Source organism: Leptidea sinapis, chromosome 7 (genome assembly GCF_905404315.1).
Source record: "Leptidea sinapis chromosome 7, ilLepSina1.1, whole genome shotgun sequence".
Taxonomy (NCBI): Eukaryota; Metazoa; Arthropoda; class Insecta; order Lepidoptera; family Pieridae; genus Leptidea; species Leptidea sinapis.
Window position 1 is genome coordinate 3,288,845 of NC_066271.1, and position 17,981 is coordinate 3,306,825.

General features: G+C 35.0%; 1 protein-coding gene across 1 annotated transcript; it reads right to left on the reverse strand.

Annotated features, from left to right (window-relative positions):
- Positions 1-682: 682 nt before the first annotated feature.
- LOC126965427 (phospholipase A1 member A-like) lies at positions 683-7,375 on the reverse strand. Its single transcript, XM_050809036.1, has 6 exons — positions 7,313-7,375; positions 6,483-6,558; positions 5,740-5,885; positions 3,566-3,811; positions 1,420-1,762; positions 683-1,223 (listed from the first exon to the last, which is right to left on the reverse strand). Exons 1-6 carry the CDS (start codon positions 7,350-7,352, stop codon positions 1,178-1,180), a joined length of 897 nt encoding a protein of 298 aa, XP_050664993.1. The 5' UTR covers positions 7,353-7,375; the 3' UTR covers positions 683-1,177.
- Between the last annotated feature and the right edge of the window lie 10,606 nt (positions 7,376-17,981).

The following is a 17,981-nucleotide window of genomic DNA, read 5'->3' on the forward strand; positions in this document are numbered from 1 at the left end:
AGTTGATGAAGAGATTGTCTTATGTATTACGCGAGTATACATTTATATGTTCTGACGTCATGAGCACGACATACATTACATTATGGTACATTACTACTACTGGTTGGTACTGCATATGAAGTCCTAGTGGACTTAATATGCATTGATGTAGTTTTTGGATAAAATTTTTTGCATATTTAAGGATTTCCGCAAAATAACTCTTAATTCAATAGAATTCACTCATGTTTATTAATATTATTGAATCACTTGTCATTGATTTTTTTGTCACAAAAGCAAATAAAAGATTTGATTTATTTTAAATGTTTTACTAAAATATATACTGAATGCAAAAGGTAATATAACGTTATTTCAGAAGGGTCGTTGCAGATGATTCTTGAAGGTCTCACAACTAATAAAATGACTGTATATAATAAAAATAAGTCGTACTTAAAAGCACTTGAATTGTATTTAACATGAAAATGTTCAATGAAATGCACTTCAAAAAGGGGAAATCGTACAACGACTGCGCCATAAAAGAAAAATAAATCCTCTTAACTTGAAGAAGCGTTTGCTTGCTTCATCCTCGGTAGCGGTTGCTTTTCAAAGTCCTTAATACCATTTTATAAATGTAATTTATTGACGACATATGATGAAAACTCTCATTGAAATAGTATTTAATTAGGTAAAAGAAAGTAGTGCCATGTAAATATATAAATAGTTTATTTACAAAATGTTTTAAATTTTACAATAATATAAGAGGATAATCCTTATCAAACTTATTAAATTAATATGATTTCGTATACAAATAAAATTTGAAAAACAAAATTTTATGAACGATGCGGGATAATTCCTAATATCCAAATATTAGGGTTGAGCAGGTTATCAACTGTAAAGTAGATCCTGTAGATGAAGCCACAACCTGAGAGTTGAACAAAGCATACAAGATTTTATGACGATACGTCACTCGAACGGTTAGCTCAGTTGGTTAGAGCACCGGCACGGAACGCCAGAGGTCGTGGGTTCGAATCCCGCATCGTTCATAAAATTTTGTTTTTCAAATTTTATTTGTGTTTTAATCCTAGAAGTGAGGGTTATCACTTTAAAAACATAATATATTCCTTATGATTTCGTATACCAATTTTCAGATGTATATGTGAAAACAAAACAGAAAATCATGTACAGCACTGCAATTAACAATTTAATACGGGTATGTTCTTCCTGTGTTGACGCGGTAGATACCGCTCCTGGAAAGCAGAAAAATAAATTACATATCTGGGTTTTATGGACTAACGACTTCTATATTTATTAAGAAAATAGTTTTTATTTTAAGAAGAAATATGTACGTAGTAAAAAATGCTTAAGTCATGATGAAAGAATAATATTTAGTCAAAAATTTAGTAAGTAAAGTTCTTAATGAAAGTAAGTATAAGAATCTCTTACCCAAGCTTCGATAAAGTATTTTTTCCCATTGGCATTGTGAATCCTCTACATTTGTTCCACCACATTTCATTTAAAGATGTACATTGATTGGCCAGTAGGTGGTCAAATTGTAGAGTTGCAGCGAAGAGTTCCCAGGCACGGTTATGACTGCAATCACTTGATAGCAGACACCCAGGCTGACTCTGCCCACCATTGGGGAAGAAATCTACATGTCCCAGAGGAGTTCCGATACCATTGGCGAACAGACCACTTCCATCAGTATGAATTACTTCAACATACTTTGCATCAGATGATCTTAAGCGTTGAGAGTTCGTTCCCCATTGATTGCCAGATGGGTCTAGTCCTGAAAGAGAAATGGCAATTTAAATGACAACGGAAAAACTGAATACCTCGAATGAAAACAATTGGTAATAATAAAAGCCAATATATTTTCGCACATGTGGAAAAACATATGTCGAAGCGCAACATGCCGAATGGAACTATTTTAACCAACACGATGGAGTTATGTAAAACATAGAAATGACCTCAGAATTTGATTACAATTCTTTACTGAAAAAGAGACAACTGCATGTTTTTCATACATCTTTATACATCTATTAAACTATTCCTCAGGTGTCTGGTATCACGAAACCATGTTAGCATTTCTTGAAAATACTAAAAAAGAGAAGAAGGTAGTGGGAGGTCCACTAGACTTTTTTAGAGCAACCGCGGTCTCTCGCCGCCGCAGCACTTGGGGAATTCACCGTTGCCCATACGGCAAAGGAGAAGACTAACGCACCAAGATAGTGGAAAGACCCTGTCAACTACCGCACAATGCCAGAGCTCTAAGCCAGAAGTAACAGTTGAGATCTGTAAGGCAAGCTTTGTTTTCGTTGGACATTATTCCCACTTGGCACTTCGTAGAGCCTTTGTTCTGTTTCTTTTTCTTCCTCATTTATAACGAGGAGTGTTCCAAAGAGCTAAATGATCTGATTCCTGCCGCCCAATTCCACCACACGCCACAAAATTATCATTATTTTTTTATGGTAAAGGAGGACAAATGAGTGTATGGGTCAGGTCACCTGGTGTTAAGTGATCACGGAGGAATCACAAGAGCATTGCCGGCCTTTAAGGAAGGTGTAGGCACAATTTTTTGCAGGTACCCATATGGTATCGTCCCGAAAACACCCCACAAGACAGCTCATTCCACAGCTTTGTAGGACGCCAGACATCCAGATAGTGGGGATTATATCCTAATTTGTCGCGTGTTTGCGAAGGTGGAATTCGGCATAAATCAGGTCAAACACGGCTTAAGACACACAACTAAACACAAGCGTCTCAACGAAACGCCAAGTGATCTAGATGTTCACAGAGCACAAGCTGATCCTGGGGTGCGCCAGACCAGAGATGACAGCAATACTCCATATGTGGTTGGACCTGAGCTTTTTAGAGCGCTGGAATATAGACTAGCTTTGAGTATTGGCGTGCTATTATGACGCCTTCTACAAAGCCAATTTTTCTCTGCCTTAAAGATGACCGCGCAATTGGCAATCGCTCGAGATATCGATACGCAGACCCAGACATGCGATTAGCTTCAAATGACTCGTAGTTTGCCTCTTCCTAAAAAAATCTTATCTTCTTTATACTATATCCTCCGTACAGTATGCGTAGAAATGCTCACTTTAAAAGGCATAAAAGGCATTTATTTTCTCAAAATTGATTCCTTTAGAATTCTTTTTGATGTCTATTCTTATACTACTAGATACTACTACCGCTTCGGAAACAAATGGCGCTCTGAGAGAGAAGAAGCGGTGCAAGAAACTCTCCCAGCATTCTTTTTTTGCGCTCTTTTCAATAAAAATATACAATATTGTACAGTCATTTCTATCGCTATAAAATAATCACAATCTAGTCCCAGGCTGTCCGATCATTTAGATATTCAACAGTGGAGTAATAGGATTTACGACAGAACCATTTTTTTTATAAAACATTTAAATTTATTTATAGATAATGCCTGAACAGTGGCTGGGACTTTATTATAGAAGTGTATACATTTACCCTTAAAGCTATTATGTATCTTATGAAGCAACTTTGGAAACCAAAATAGTGACGGTAGGTTTAAGGAAGCAGTTTCTCCTTCTATGATAGCAGACTTGATTATTCTTACCAGTGATTCTCGCCACTTCTCCGTTAAGAGTCCTTCCAGCGTACCCTGCTACATGAGCTCCCAAATTAAATCCAACTATATGAACAGAGTCCAATGTAGCGACGCCAGCTATAACAAGTTGTTCAATGAGAGCTGCCAAGTATGTGCCAACACTGGGTACAGCTGATACAGCGTTTGTGTAGCTCTGTAGAGAGTACTGCGACCAGTCGACGATGATTACATTTGCTTCTTCGGATATGAGTAATGCTGGAAATTTATAAGAAATTAATTGTTGTATGTATTTTAAATTATCTTCATAATGAATGGTTTTTGGAATATTTCGCACTTCTTATAATTTTTTTATCAAACATGCTTTACATATTTTATACGACTAGATTTTTTTTATGAAAATAAGGGACGAGTCGAGCAGGACGTTCAGCTGATGGTAATTGATATGCCGTGCCCATTACAATGCAGTGGCGCTCAGGATTCTTGGAAAACCCCAATAATTCTGAGCGGCACTACAACTGCGCTCATCAAATTGAGACATAAGATGTTTAGTCTCATTTGCCCAGTAATTGCACTAGCTACGGCGCCCTTCAGACCAAAACACATTACTGTTTGACGGCAGAAATAGGCGTCGTTGTGATAGAACCCCTTGCTGTTAGGTTTGTGGAATTGTATATCTTATATAGGTCTACAGAAAAAGTCTACGTTGGCATATGTCTATCACTTAAGGATAGCATACTATAATATTACTTTAAAAAATTGGCAATTATAAATTTTTTTCGCAATTTTTTTTTATGAAAATAAGGGACGAGACGAGCATGACGTTCAGCTGATGGTAATTGATACGCCCTGCCCATTACAATGCAATGCCGCTCAGGATTCTTGAAAGACCTAAAAATTCTGAGCGGTTGCACTCCAACTGCGCTCGTCACCTTAAGACATAAGTTGTTAAGTTTCATTTGTAATTACACTAGCTACGGCGCCCTTCAGACCGAAACACAGTATTGCTTACACATTACTGCTTCACGGCAGAAATAGGCGCCGTTGTGCAAAGGAGCCTCCCACTGGGAGAGATAGCATCCTTTTGGTCGCGTATACTCCTCTAGCTACGCTCTTCTAACAACAAAATTATTGCTACTTTGTCTGATTATTTGAACAATCCCATGGTTAAATATTGGTTAAATGTGCATCATACTAACAACCATAAATAGCTGTAGATATGAAATTATTTTTTTTATTCCAATTCATATTAATATCTTAATATTCATAAATAATTGTAATTCTTAAGTAATTTTGACTGATTGTAATTGTGATTTTGTAAAATTATGCAAAATGGTTGTGTGTCTGAAATAAACATGGATTATTATTATTATTATTATAAAGCGGTAACACGTTACTGCTGTTTACACAAATACGATGTTAATCCTTATTATTTTAAATAAGTTAGATATTATACTATTTTACACCATATAGTTGTTTAATGCGATAATATGCCCTTTTGACGTTTTTCAGTTTATAGAATTCTTTACGTTTTTAAATATGATTACACTTTTCCGATGCCTTTTGACCACCCGAACCTAACCCACTTTTTTAGCCGTTGTCAACCTCTAAGGTATAGGCCTCCTTCAGTTTATGCCATCTTTTCCGGTCTTGAGCAGTTTCCAACCACTTTGTTCCCACCAGTCTTTTGATATCGTCGTACAAACACATCTGCGGTATTTCTGTCGGGCGTTTCTCACCCCACGGTCTCCATTGTATCACTGCCTTGCACCACGAGCCATGCTTGCGGGCGACATGGCCAGCCCACTCCTATTTCAATTTCGCAACACGTTTGGTTTCATCGCTCACTTTGCTCTGCTTTTGACCCATTTAACGGTCTCTCAGTGTAACTCCTACCAGTTTTCTCTCAATTGCCCTTTGAGCCACCTGAAGTTTGTGGAGTATCTCCTTAGTAAAAACCCAAGTCTCAGCTCCATACTTAAGCACGGGCAAGATGCACTGGTCGTGAATACGATCTTTTTGGTCGGCACTGATTTTCATGTTGAACACGAACTTGAGTTTGGAGTAAGCTGCCCACGCCAGTCTTATGCGCGTCTTATTCCCGAATACTTATATCATTTTTTTTCTATTGACAGAGCAGCGTCTGGTCAGCTAGTGTAGTATAATACAGTAAAGGCAGTACTTACAATCTTTAACAGTAGGGTTAAGCGAAGTGTATGCTGTTCCTTGATGACCGTGAACAATGATAGTTGTCGTTAAAGTTGAATTAAAACCCACTGTTTCAATTGAGTCCACGGTACTGTCGAAAATGATTCCGTCGCGGCTCTCCTCCCTGAAAAGTAAATACTGAGTTAAATATTTTTTATTTTTTATATTTAAGAAACACAAACAAGAATATTATGTCTTATTAATTGAACTCATTACAAATAAATGATTTTTTGACACAATACTTGAATTGTGCCAAACTTTGACTAAATACATGTCTACATTTTTATTTTTCGATTAGATAATTCATTATAATTATACACATGGGTACGTACAAGGGAATTATAATCCGAGGTATTATTTTTGTACACAAACAGAGAAAAAGTCCTTTTTGATCTGGAATTGTGAAAAGTGTTAAAATTAAGCGATTGAACGAGATAGGGCGAGTCAATATTGGAATTTATTATTTTGTAAATAGTCAATGAGTATTGTATGATAGACTTACAATTTTTAACGTATAGACAAACAAAGGGTGCTGGAGAGAAGAATATGTATCAATTGGATACAGCAACATAAAAAACCGAAGCAAATTTATTAACATAATTCTGTTGTCTTATGATTTTTGATGTGTTTGCTTGGATCTGATATAAATTCACAGGACAGTTCACCCATAAGTAGGTAATTAAATTTTTATCTAAAAGCTTAAACTTATATTAGTTATTACCTTGTAAAGCCTATGTAAAAATTGAGACTCCCTTGTTTGGCTGCTGCTGGGTCCACTTCAATCTCTCCGTTACAAACTGAAATTTATTTTACCATTCAGTTTAAGGTTGTTGTTTGTACAGTAACGGACTCATAAACCGCACCTAAGTTCAGGATAACTTTCGAATTGATATTTTACGGTTTTTAAATGGTTTCAAAAATATTTCGAAATGCACAGTACTATTTATCTCGAAGTGTATAACTATTTGTTTATTTATTACTACCAAAGATGATGTAAATACTACATAATAATTACTACTTTTGTAATAAAAAATAAATAAAAGTTTTCAGAAATTTTCTGACATTTCCGACATTCGTTAATTTGTTTTTGGTTTCTTCGTCCATTATTAGGATAGCCCATAAAGCCATATTCGTTAATATTCAATTTATTTTATAATGAATAAATCAATGTAACACTATCATTCTTCGTAAATTAAATAAAATCTCACTTGTTAGATTAATGTAATTATCAATTTTACTATGTTAACAGTATGTATACTTTCAAATTTATTTATTACGTTTTTATTATTATTATAATCATTTTCATATTTTTGTAATTAATGGCAAATTATGCAGTGAATATTTTTCACACAAAATATATTTATATTTGGTTTACGTTAATCATAAAAATAATGCACATGTAAAATTGTCATAAGTATACAATTAATACTAATAATAGAAAAGATTTAACAAAATTATTGATTTAAGATATTTTTAAAATATTATCTGAGTCGTATTATTTAAATGATTTATTAGTTTAATAACATTTTGAAAACTTGAACATTAACTCACCCGCGAAGGCAGCGGATACCAATAAAACTTTAAGTAACATCTTGCGATCTAAGCTGCTCCTATCAGAATCGTAATAGAAAGAAAATTCAACCATCATTTATGTAGATTTTCATACGATAAATTTTAATCGATATCATAGATAATAAAAATTGGACTTCAAAGGAAAATTATTGATATGTCAAAGCGTCTGTTTGATTTGATTAATAAAATTGATTAGATTAAATCATAAAAATATATCTAATGTCTTTGTGGTTGGGAAATGAATCAGATTTATTAATGTTCATTGTAATATATAACAGTTTATTATATTATAAAATTGAAGGTTGTATCTATCTTAAGTATCATAATGGTAGAAAATTTATTGAAGTAGGCGTTATTTTGCGGAAATCCATAATCATCCAAATGTTTCGAGTTTTCTTGAATGTTATTTCCGCCAATATTCATCTTCAAACAATTATTCGACACGTGTTTCGCCTCTACATCCTCAGGACATGTTGACTCGCCAAACTCTGGCACGAGACTCTAGTAGACTCTATTAATAATCTCGGAATTAACACTCAAGAAAACTCGAAAAATTTTCGGTGATCATAATAGTGATATATGTAGGTAGGCTATTTACTAATAAAAAAAGGTAATAAAATATGAGAATTTGTATTGATAACGTCTTATGGGTTGGTAAACTGTTTCGTAACGTAACGCGTTACGGCGCCAGTGCTTCCCTTTCTCTCACGAATACGGCAGCTGTAGGCAGGCTCTTCCTCTCTGACTCTAACCAATTGTTACTTTTATAGGATCAAATAATGATGCTAATAATGTACACATTCAAGAATTGTAACTACGAATGAAATATATTTTATAATCAATAAAAGATTTTATTAATTTTAACCTTTTCTTATGCATAAAATTTGAGTAATAATCTAAGCTTTTCTCAATTTGTCAAATTGTTTCAATATTTGATAGTTCAACTTAGATTAGTTTAAGTTATCACTTATGTAGGGCGTCCCGAGACACACACGTTTTCTTTTGAAGTTTTTCTTAAGATGAGAAGGGAGCTTGATTTGTTTATACAAGAGGGGGGCAAACTGGCAGCGCTCTGATTTACGCACTAATAGCTTTATATATGTTACTCTATTATAAAAGCCGACTCCAAATATGGAGGTAACTTTTTTTAATATAAGGGCAATATTTCACTGGGCTACCAAAATAGACACCATACAGACACCAGAATCATGACGCGCCCGAGCTGGTCGCGCCACCAAATTAGTTGCGCAACCAAATGGACACCAGCTGAGTAACTCTCTACAGGGCTGTATACATTTTGTTGGTAGAGACGAGTGGTTACGCCACCGTGGTGTCCCAAATGTTAAGTAATCACCGCCGCCTACATTCTCTTAAACGTCAGAAGAATCATAGGAGCGTTGCCGGCCTTTTAGAAAAGTGTACGCGCCTTTTTTGAAGGTACCCATGTCGTATCGTCCTGAAAACACCACACAAGGAAGTTTAATCCACAGCTTAGTTGTTCGTGGAAGAAAGTTCCTTTAAAACAGCAATGTAGAGTAGCATTACAATCAAACACATCCTGGTTAGGATGATATCCTAATTAGTGGCGGTAGCAGAAATATTGAACACCGAATGCGACGTCTCCACGTATCGTCAAGTGATCTAGCCGTTTACAGAGCACTGGGTCCCCGACAATCCAAGCAGCTCTGCGTTGCATGTGATCAAATGGATCGAGCTGATACTAGGGTGCGCCAGACCAGACATGATTGTAATACTCCATACATGGTGCCGCTTTGTAGAGCGCTAAAATGTGGGCCAGCTTGAAGTATTGAAGAAGCTGGGCTTCATAAATAGAGCACTTCTTTCAGTTTCTTCCACACCAATTCGGCTTTGGTTTCCAGATGACCGCGGAATTGGAAATACTTGAGAATAAGTTAACTAAAAGTAAAAAATAATTTTCTCTGCAACAAATGGATACTTCTATATTGTTGGTAATGTAATAAGCTGTTGGTTTGGATAGAAAATTCCTCGAATACCGACCACGTACCTGAAGAATCAGTGTTGGTAGGCCCGCCACAAGATGAACCGATGATTTGTTATTATATATATAAGATCTGTGAATACGTTGGATAAGGGCAGCGAAACACCGATCGCATTAAAGATCTTTGTCCAGCAATGGCTTCCAGTATTCGTAGACATCTTTGATGATTGCAATCTCAAAGCCAAATATTATACTGGTCTCAGTCATTGAAATACAATTAACAACTAGACTCACAATCACGCTTAAAAATTGTCTGAAGCAAAACTCTGCCTGCGTATCTATTAGGCAGAGTTTTCATTCAGTTGTGTTTACGCAATGTCAAAGTGTTTAGTGAAAAACTATCCAAATAACAGCATATCATACTTAAAATAATAAGGATAAAGTGTCGTATTTCAGGTTTAAATTAACAAATTGTGTAACTAACTTGACGTTTTTAATTATTTTGCTAAATAATTAATGTTCAATTTTATTGCTAAACCAAAATGTTCTTGCCTCGTTTTGCGTCCGAGCTCCTAATGAACGTATACATTAGACTTTGAAGTAATGTTCAATAACTTATTTCGTGTCAGTAAACTCCGCTCGGACATTTTTGACGACTTTTTAATAGGCTATTAGGATTAGTCTTGTAACTAATTGTTTATTGTACGTCAATGAGACGACATTAAAATTTTAGCTCTTTTGCTCTTAATAGTGATTTTCATTTTTATAACACTAGAAATAAGGGATTGCTTGAAACTAATTCTAGTAGGCTTCATAACATACATAATAGCTTAATTAATGGTAAATGTATACACTTTTATAATAAAAATAGCAATGACAGTACAATGTAGTATGATTGATTAAAAATAACGCAAAAAGAAATGCTGGGAGAGTTTCCTGCGCCGCTTTTCTCTCAGAGCGCCATCTTTTTTCCGGAGCGGTAGTAGTATCTAGTATATTAGAAATTACATCAAAAAGAATTCAAAAGGAATCAATTTTGAGAAAATAAATGCCTTTTAGCTATGGTCCTATTGGAATAATTTTTCGTTTAGTTAAGCCTAACAAGTCTCATATATTTATGTCAAATGTGAACGGATGTTCTTGGAGTACAAATGGTTTGTGAATATCAAGGGAATTCATTTCATCACAAGTCGTCGTTGTAACCATTGTATCATCATCATCATACATTTTTGTATGAAAATAAGGGACGAGACGATCAGGACGTTCGGTTGATAGTAATTGATTCGCCCTGTCCGGCACTACATTTGCGCTCGTCACCTTGAGACATTAGATGTTAAGTCTCATTTGCCGAGTAATTCCACTAGATTCGGTGCCCTTCAGACCAAAACACAATAATGTTTACACATTACTGCTTCACGGCAGAAATAGGCGCCGCTGTGGTACCCATAATCTAGACGGCTTCCTGTGCAAAGGAGCCTTCCACATGTAGATTGAGTTTTATTATATATTTTTATGCGCTTTTTGAATACGCCAATCGCTTTTTAACGGCCTGTTTAAATATATTATACTACATAATATTCGGTTCGGTACATTCTGACCGTGGACGGAAGTGTAGGGTTGATTCACTAACATTTGTATCCAATATAGAACTTTTAGTCTTTATTACTTTTTATGAAATAAATGATATTTAAAACACTTAAATTAAATTTGAATTCACATATTGGATGCAGCACCTTACAAACTAATTAATTATTTATAAAAAAAAAAACCCGCACCTTTACCTTACTTTTCTTGCACCCGTTCTTCTTATGTCTGAAGCATACTATTTTGAATGGGTTTTTGATGTTCAGTAAGTAATTTTAAATAATTTTTGAATAAAATGATTAATGATCCTATTTTTTTAGTAATTCAATATAAATATTTATAGTGATGATTGAAATGCGCTTAGTTTGAGCCTGATCGAGTTTTTTTTATGGAATAGGAAGACAAACGAGCGTACGGGTCACCTGGTGTTAAGTGATCACCGCCGCCCACAATCTCTTGCAACACCAGAGGAATCACAGGAGCGTTTCCGGCCTTTAAGGAAGGTGTACGCGCTTTTTTTGAAGGTACCCATGTCGTATCGTCCCGGAAACACCGCACAAGGAAGCTCATTCCATTTTGTAGTACGTGGAAGAAAGCTCCTTGAAAAACGCACTGTGGAGGACCGCCACACGTCCAGATGGTGAGGATGATATTCTAACTTGTGGCGTGTCGTGCGAAGGTGGAATTCGGCGGCAGGAATCAGGTAAAACAGCTCTTCGGAACACTCCCCGTGATAAATGCGGTAGAAGACACACAATGAAGCGACGTCTCTACGCAACGCCAAGTTATCCAGCCGTTCACAGAGCACTGGGTCCCCGACGATTCGAGCAGCTCTGCGTTGCACGCGGTCAAATGGATCGAGCTGATACTGGGGTGCGCCAGACCAGAGATGACAGGAATACTCCATGTGTGGCCGGACCTGCGCTTTGTAGAGCGCTATAGTTTTAGAGAATAGTTTATTTGACTTTGCTTAACAAAAACCGAATGTTCAATTCCCGATTCAGGCAGTTCATTGCTCTGTAAGAAGTCATATCTTTCAGTTATTTACAAAAAAGGAGCGTTAGACGATGAACTCAAAGATATAAGATCTTTCTTGATAATTCAATTCATTACGTACTATTGTACGATAAAGTATAACAATGCATGTTATTATTACTGTTTTATCTTATTTGAAGATTATTAATTAATTGTTTTTTAAGTTGAACTTTAAATATATACAACTTAGAGACCGCCGATTTGTTGATAGTAATTGAAAATGCAACTTTTAATGGGAACTGCAGGCGTTTAAAATTAATAACTCCTCCGGAGCCGTCCGATCGCCAACAAGCCCGTCCTATTCACTCTCCACCGGACCGCCCCATAATATTGCGCACTTGGTTGTTTATCGTCATAACTATACGACTATTCGTACATCAACTATATATCATATAACTATTTAAATATTTGTTCCAATAATGTAGTACAAAAGACAAAAATTATCTACTTATACGTTATTTATAGAACGTCATTAACTTTAAATATCAAAATGTGATAAATGTATATATTTTAATATAACGATAATTTTGTAACTACAAAAATATGTGCATTAGAAATAAATAATATTTTTTTATTGTATTCATGAGAATGATTTAAGATAAATATTTTTGTTATACATTATAAGTATTTTTGTGACTCCGACGGGCTTTGCAGCGCAAACATGAAAACACCTCGCAGATAGCAGATTAGTTTCTACTTCTTGACACTTATCGTTATATTTTGGATAATTCACACTATATCTTTTTAAATAATAGCCTATGTGTTATTCTCGTGTGCAATCTATATTACTGTACAATTTCATTACAATCTATTAAGTAGTTTTTGCGTGAAGAAGTAACAAACACTAAGTACACAAACTCACAAACTTTCACACTTGTAATAATATTCTTTGTTTGTTTCTTTCTGCTAATAACGTTAATTCTATTATTTTCTTATACATGTTGTATTTGCTCTTATGTGTGCGGTTCTTGTCTTAAATAAAGATATACTTTATCTTAAAAAACAAGTGTATGATTCTTTCTGAATGCTTATCTCAGTTCTCTAGCTGCTAGACCGATTTCAATGCAGTTTTCAAGGTTGTGTTCGGGCAAGCTTCCCGAAACATTCTGTATTTATTTATTCTAATCACTATACGAAATTACGTTAGTTGAAATATTTCGCCGAAACCCAAAACATTTCCTTAATGCCGCTGTAAAACCAAAATTGTTTGTTTTACTCATGCGGGAAAAGTAGAATCTTGAAAAAGAAACGTTATCCATTTTTAAGTAACGCGTGAGTTTTTTCGTAAATGAAACTGTCGTTTGAGTGAGAAAGTTTACTTGTCGCACGCAAATTATACTTGGCACACGCAAACTTCGATAAAATTGCTAAAATAAGTAAAATAATAACAAAAAAAAAACACAATCGAAATATCAAAACTGAATTGAGGGTCGCGACTGACAGTTTAATTTAATAAATGAAATTATAATTTAAGTTACATTTTATATACTATGGTCTTTGCTATCACATCTTGTTCTAGTTCATTGACCAGCTTAAGTTATTAAGAAGAAGCCTTGTTGAAGTCTTGGTATAAGATTACCGGAGTAGAGCACGGCCTTATCCATATAAGACATAGTTTATTTGTTTACTTTTCCGTATTACCTTACGGATTCTTTATTTGAATGCGTGCATTGAGATAATTTGTATTTTCATCTTGAATTATTTTAAGTAATCACATTAAAAAACAAACAGCAAAAGATATGATAGGGATTCTACGTTATAACTGGGGTATAATTGAAAAAAAAAATACAAAAATTACGTCTAACTTTCATCGAATTTATTTTGTACATTTATAATTTTTTTTATATCTTAAGGCATAATGGCATTTATTTTCACAAAATTATTTTTGATGCCTTTTCTAATATACTAGACGCTACTACCGCTTCGGAAACAAATGGCGCTCTGAGAGAGAAAAAGCGAGAAACTCTCCCAGCACTCTTTTTAATAAAATATGTAAATATATATATAGATAAGCATATACGGTGTTATTACAAAAAAAAATTTGAGCATGGCTAAGACAAGTGTTTTGTTAGGCAGTGACCTAACTATAACAACGTCAATGACCTAACAATAACGATGTCTAAATAGAGCTTATCTTTTTCTACCACAACACTGTTTAGCTTGTGTTTAACTAAAACGTCGTTAAGCACAACTTAAACTTAAGTGTACAGGAACAAATAAAGGAACGGAAGGCAATTTTTGTCAACTGTTATCTATCTGTCATCATATAATCTAAATCATCCTTCAATAATTATAATCTATCCGTTTGACATGCGTTAGACACACCTTAGACAAGTTTCGACTCGTGTTTAAATATAAGCAATGTCTAAAGATTGTTGAACGCTAAATTTTTGTGGTCGATTCCTGAGATCTTCAGTTTGTTTACGACTACTGATGTATCTTGGACATCAAACTTCCTGCATTGAAAACGCACTACTCTTAATAATACTGCAAAGGGTTCATAAACGTCCTAGTTTGCGGGTTGCGTTGTATGTTTCCCTTTTTTTTATATAATTGTTATTTCTTCATTGGATTTACATTGGATTACTTATTTGGACCTTTGGATTACTTATTTGTATTTACATTGGAGAGTTCTAGCACTGCACAGGATTTCTCCAATATTAAATCAATCATTATTTAATTACTTTCCGTTTTGTTTTGTTTTGTTCTTTTATTTTATTTTATTTAATCAAGTGTATTCTGTGGGTTTTTTGTGAAATATTTTTTTCCTTCTTTCTTTTTTTCTCTTCTATTTTGACAAAAAGTAAAACCAATGAGAAATAGCCGGAAACAACAATTACTTATTTGTTTCTTCTTTAAATCTTACCTTAATAATGTTATCAAAAGCAGATACAAATTGTAAAGCCAAAGAGATTTTATTCATCTTTCTTTTTGCCTACGATGCTACATTTAATACCTACCTTATATTAATTAAGACTGAAATAAATATCTCAGCGAAAAAGCGTGAGAATAGCTTTTTAATGAACCTTTACAGTCACAGCCGTGGTTTGCTAATTATCAACCGAATCCCAAGGTTGCAAAATAATATTTAATAATGATTCTTACTTTCTAATACAGAAACGTGAATGTCATATTTAGCTGTCGTTAATTATAATACCTATGTCAGCAAAAAGAACTACTTATAATAGTTATCGAAGTTCCGTGAAATCTAAAATATCAAAACAACATAATTATAAGAACTGTTATTATCAGTCGAACCCTGCTTCGACCGGCGCTGTAGGTAGGTACTGCCGCCATCTCTATTTCTCATAAACTAGCGGTGTACTGTGTTTCTATGCCGTGAATGTTATATTTAGCTGTCGTTAATTATAATACCTATGTCAGCAAAAAGAACTACTTATAATAGTTATCGAAGTTCCGTGAAATCTAAAATATCAAAACAACATAATTATAAGAACTGTTATTATCAGTCGAACCCTGCTTCGACCGGCGCTGTAGGTAGGTACTGCCACCATCTCTATTTCTCATAAACTAGCGGTGTACTGTGTTTCTATGCCGTGAATGTTATATTTAGCTGTCGTTAATTATTATACCTATGTCAGCAAAAAGAACTACTTATAATAGTTATCGAAGTTCCGTGAAATCTAAAATATCAAAACAACATAATTATAAGAACTGTTATTATCGGTCGAACCCTGCTTCGACCGGCGCTGTAGGTAGGTACTGCCGCCATCGCTATTTCTCATAAACTAGCGGTGTACTGTATTTCTATTCGAAGGATAGAGATACTCATCTCATCTCAGACACACACACAACTCCATTTGTCGTATCACCACTCTTCGACAACACTTCCCTTCTCGCCTAGTATCGGAATACTGGGTCTCGAAATCTCGAGCGATTGCCAATTCCGTGACCATCTAGGAGGCAAAGCCAAATTGGCCTCGAAGAAGCTGGGCGTCATTAATATAGCACGGCAATATTTCAAGCCGGCCCACATTCTAACGCACTAAAAAAGCTCACGGAGAGTGTTCCGAAGAGCTGTTTCACCTGATTCCTCCCGCCGAATTCCACCTTCGCACGACACGCCACAAGTTAGGATATCATCCCCACCATCTGGATGTGTGGCGGTCCTCCACAGTGCGGTTTTCAAGGAGCTTTCTTCCACGTACTACTAAGCTGTGGAATGAGCTTCCTTGTGCGGTGTTTCCGGGACGATACGACTTTGTATATGGGATAACGTATTTTTTTAACTTGATGTTTGTATGAATGTGACATATAAGCTTTATCGCCCTTACAAATAAACTTGGTATAAAGTGGTACTTTACAATAAACCAAGAATTGGACGGTTGTCTCAGTTGGTAAGAGACCTCGGACGGAAAACTAGAGGTGCGAGTCCTACATCGTCCATGAATTTTGTTGACAAAAATTTGTATACTTTTCGTAATGTATCTATTAAGGGGAAGTCACTTTGTTCATGTGTCTTTTATAATATCACTATTTTTATAATGTTTTACACTAATTCACTAGCACTACACTAACTCATTTTTTTTTTCAAATTATTTAATAATAAAAGTATGCACAGTTAGTACTTAATTTTTACATCTCGCCATACTATTGCAACAGTTTGTTGGTGAGTTGACGCTCTAAAACTATTTGTTTTTATGAAAATAAGGGACGATACGAGCAGGACGTTCAGGTGATGGTAATTGATACGCCCCTTCTTACGATTTAGTCTTCTTACTATATTCGTGCTACATACATATATATGTGACCACCGTGGCCGGTACTTCCATGTAAATTTTATTTCTAGAGTGAAAAATCTCAATCAAAAAGATTTTCCTTAAACAACCAAAACTATATAGGCCAATATGACGTACATAGTTTTACTTGGCATAAGCAAGCTATTACTGATCCAAGTTGTGTAACTTATGTGAGCCAGTCACTTACTGACCCAAAATTACTTGGCAGAGGATGTATAAGATGTCTGCTAATCGATTTATGGGATAGATATTTACGTTAATGGGAGACTAGGACAAAATATAATTAACTTACATTAATTGTTCACGTTTGAGCCGTATAAACTAACATACATGCAAAAGGGAAGGAAATCTCTAACGGAAATACAGAAATATTAAAAAGGTAAGCGAATCTTTTGTTACTGTAACCGATTATGATTGCCAAGTAAGTAAGCAGTCAGCCACTCTTGAAATTAGCTCAAGCATTTAAAAATTAAAAATGGTCATGAATTATCGGCCTGTCAAGATCGTCTACACTACATGGCCACATTATCTTTGGACCTCGCTGAACGCTGAACGTTATGCTCCCTCCCACTTCCCTTCCCCCCCTCGCGGTCGTTTCATTACCGTTAGAAACATGTCGTGATATTTTCGTGCTATAATTGCTTTATTGTTTTGACTTTTGTTGTTAATACTTTTGCATTTTCTTTTGTTCTATATCGCTATAATAATTCTGTCAGAAAAATAAATACTTTTTGTACTTAACCCAGATTCTTTTCATTTTAATCATGATAATAATAATCAGCATCACAACACCCTAACATCAACGAATAACACAGAAAAAATAAATCATTGTTTATTTATTTTATTAATAATAATAATATCCAATAGATGCTTGTTTTGCACACCGTAACAAAGCGACGATGTGACGTCATCGACGTCAGGTCCCGAGATACGTAACCGAGTAGTACGCGGCTATGATGCAGATTGAAGTGATTGTTAAAGACCTTGTACGTCTCTATGACGTTAGCACGGACGCGTCTATCTTCTTCTTATATCGTCGATCATAGGACGTTCGGCGTGAGTCTGGGGTATCTTGATGGCTTTGCTAAGTACCATTTTTAAAGAAAATTATATCTTGTGTAAGTAGATAATCGATATATGGAGAACATGTTTAAAGAAGCCTACGTCTTTTGAAAAACTTCCACTGAGAGGGTTTGAAAAAATGCTTCGTATGTATTTATCTTAATATATATAAATCTCGTGTCACAATGTTTGTCCTCAATGGACTCCTAAACTAATGAACGGATTTTAATGGGGATTACTTCATGGA

Coding starts and splice junctions, on each gene's coding strand:
- LOC126965427 (XM_050809036.1), bottom strand. CDS start 7,352: ATGTTACTTAAAGTTTTATTGGTATCCGCTGCCTTCGCGG. Junction 6,559..7,312: donor GGTATCCGCTGCCTTCGCGG/GTGAGTTAATGT, acceptor AATAAATTTCAG/TTTGTAACGGAGAGATTGAA. Junction 1,224..1,419: donor AATACTTTATCGAAGCTTGG/GTAAGAGATTCT, acceptor TCTGCTTTCCAG/GAGCGGTATCTACCGCGTCA.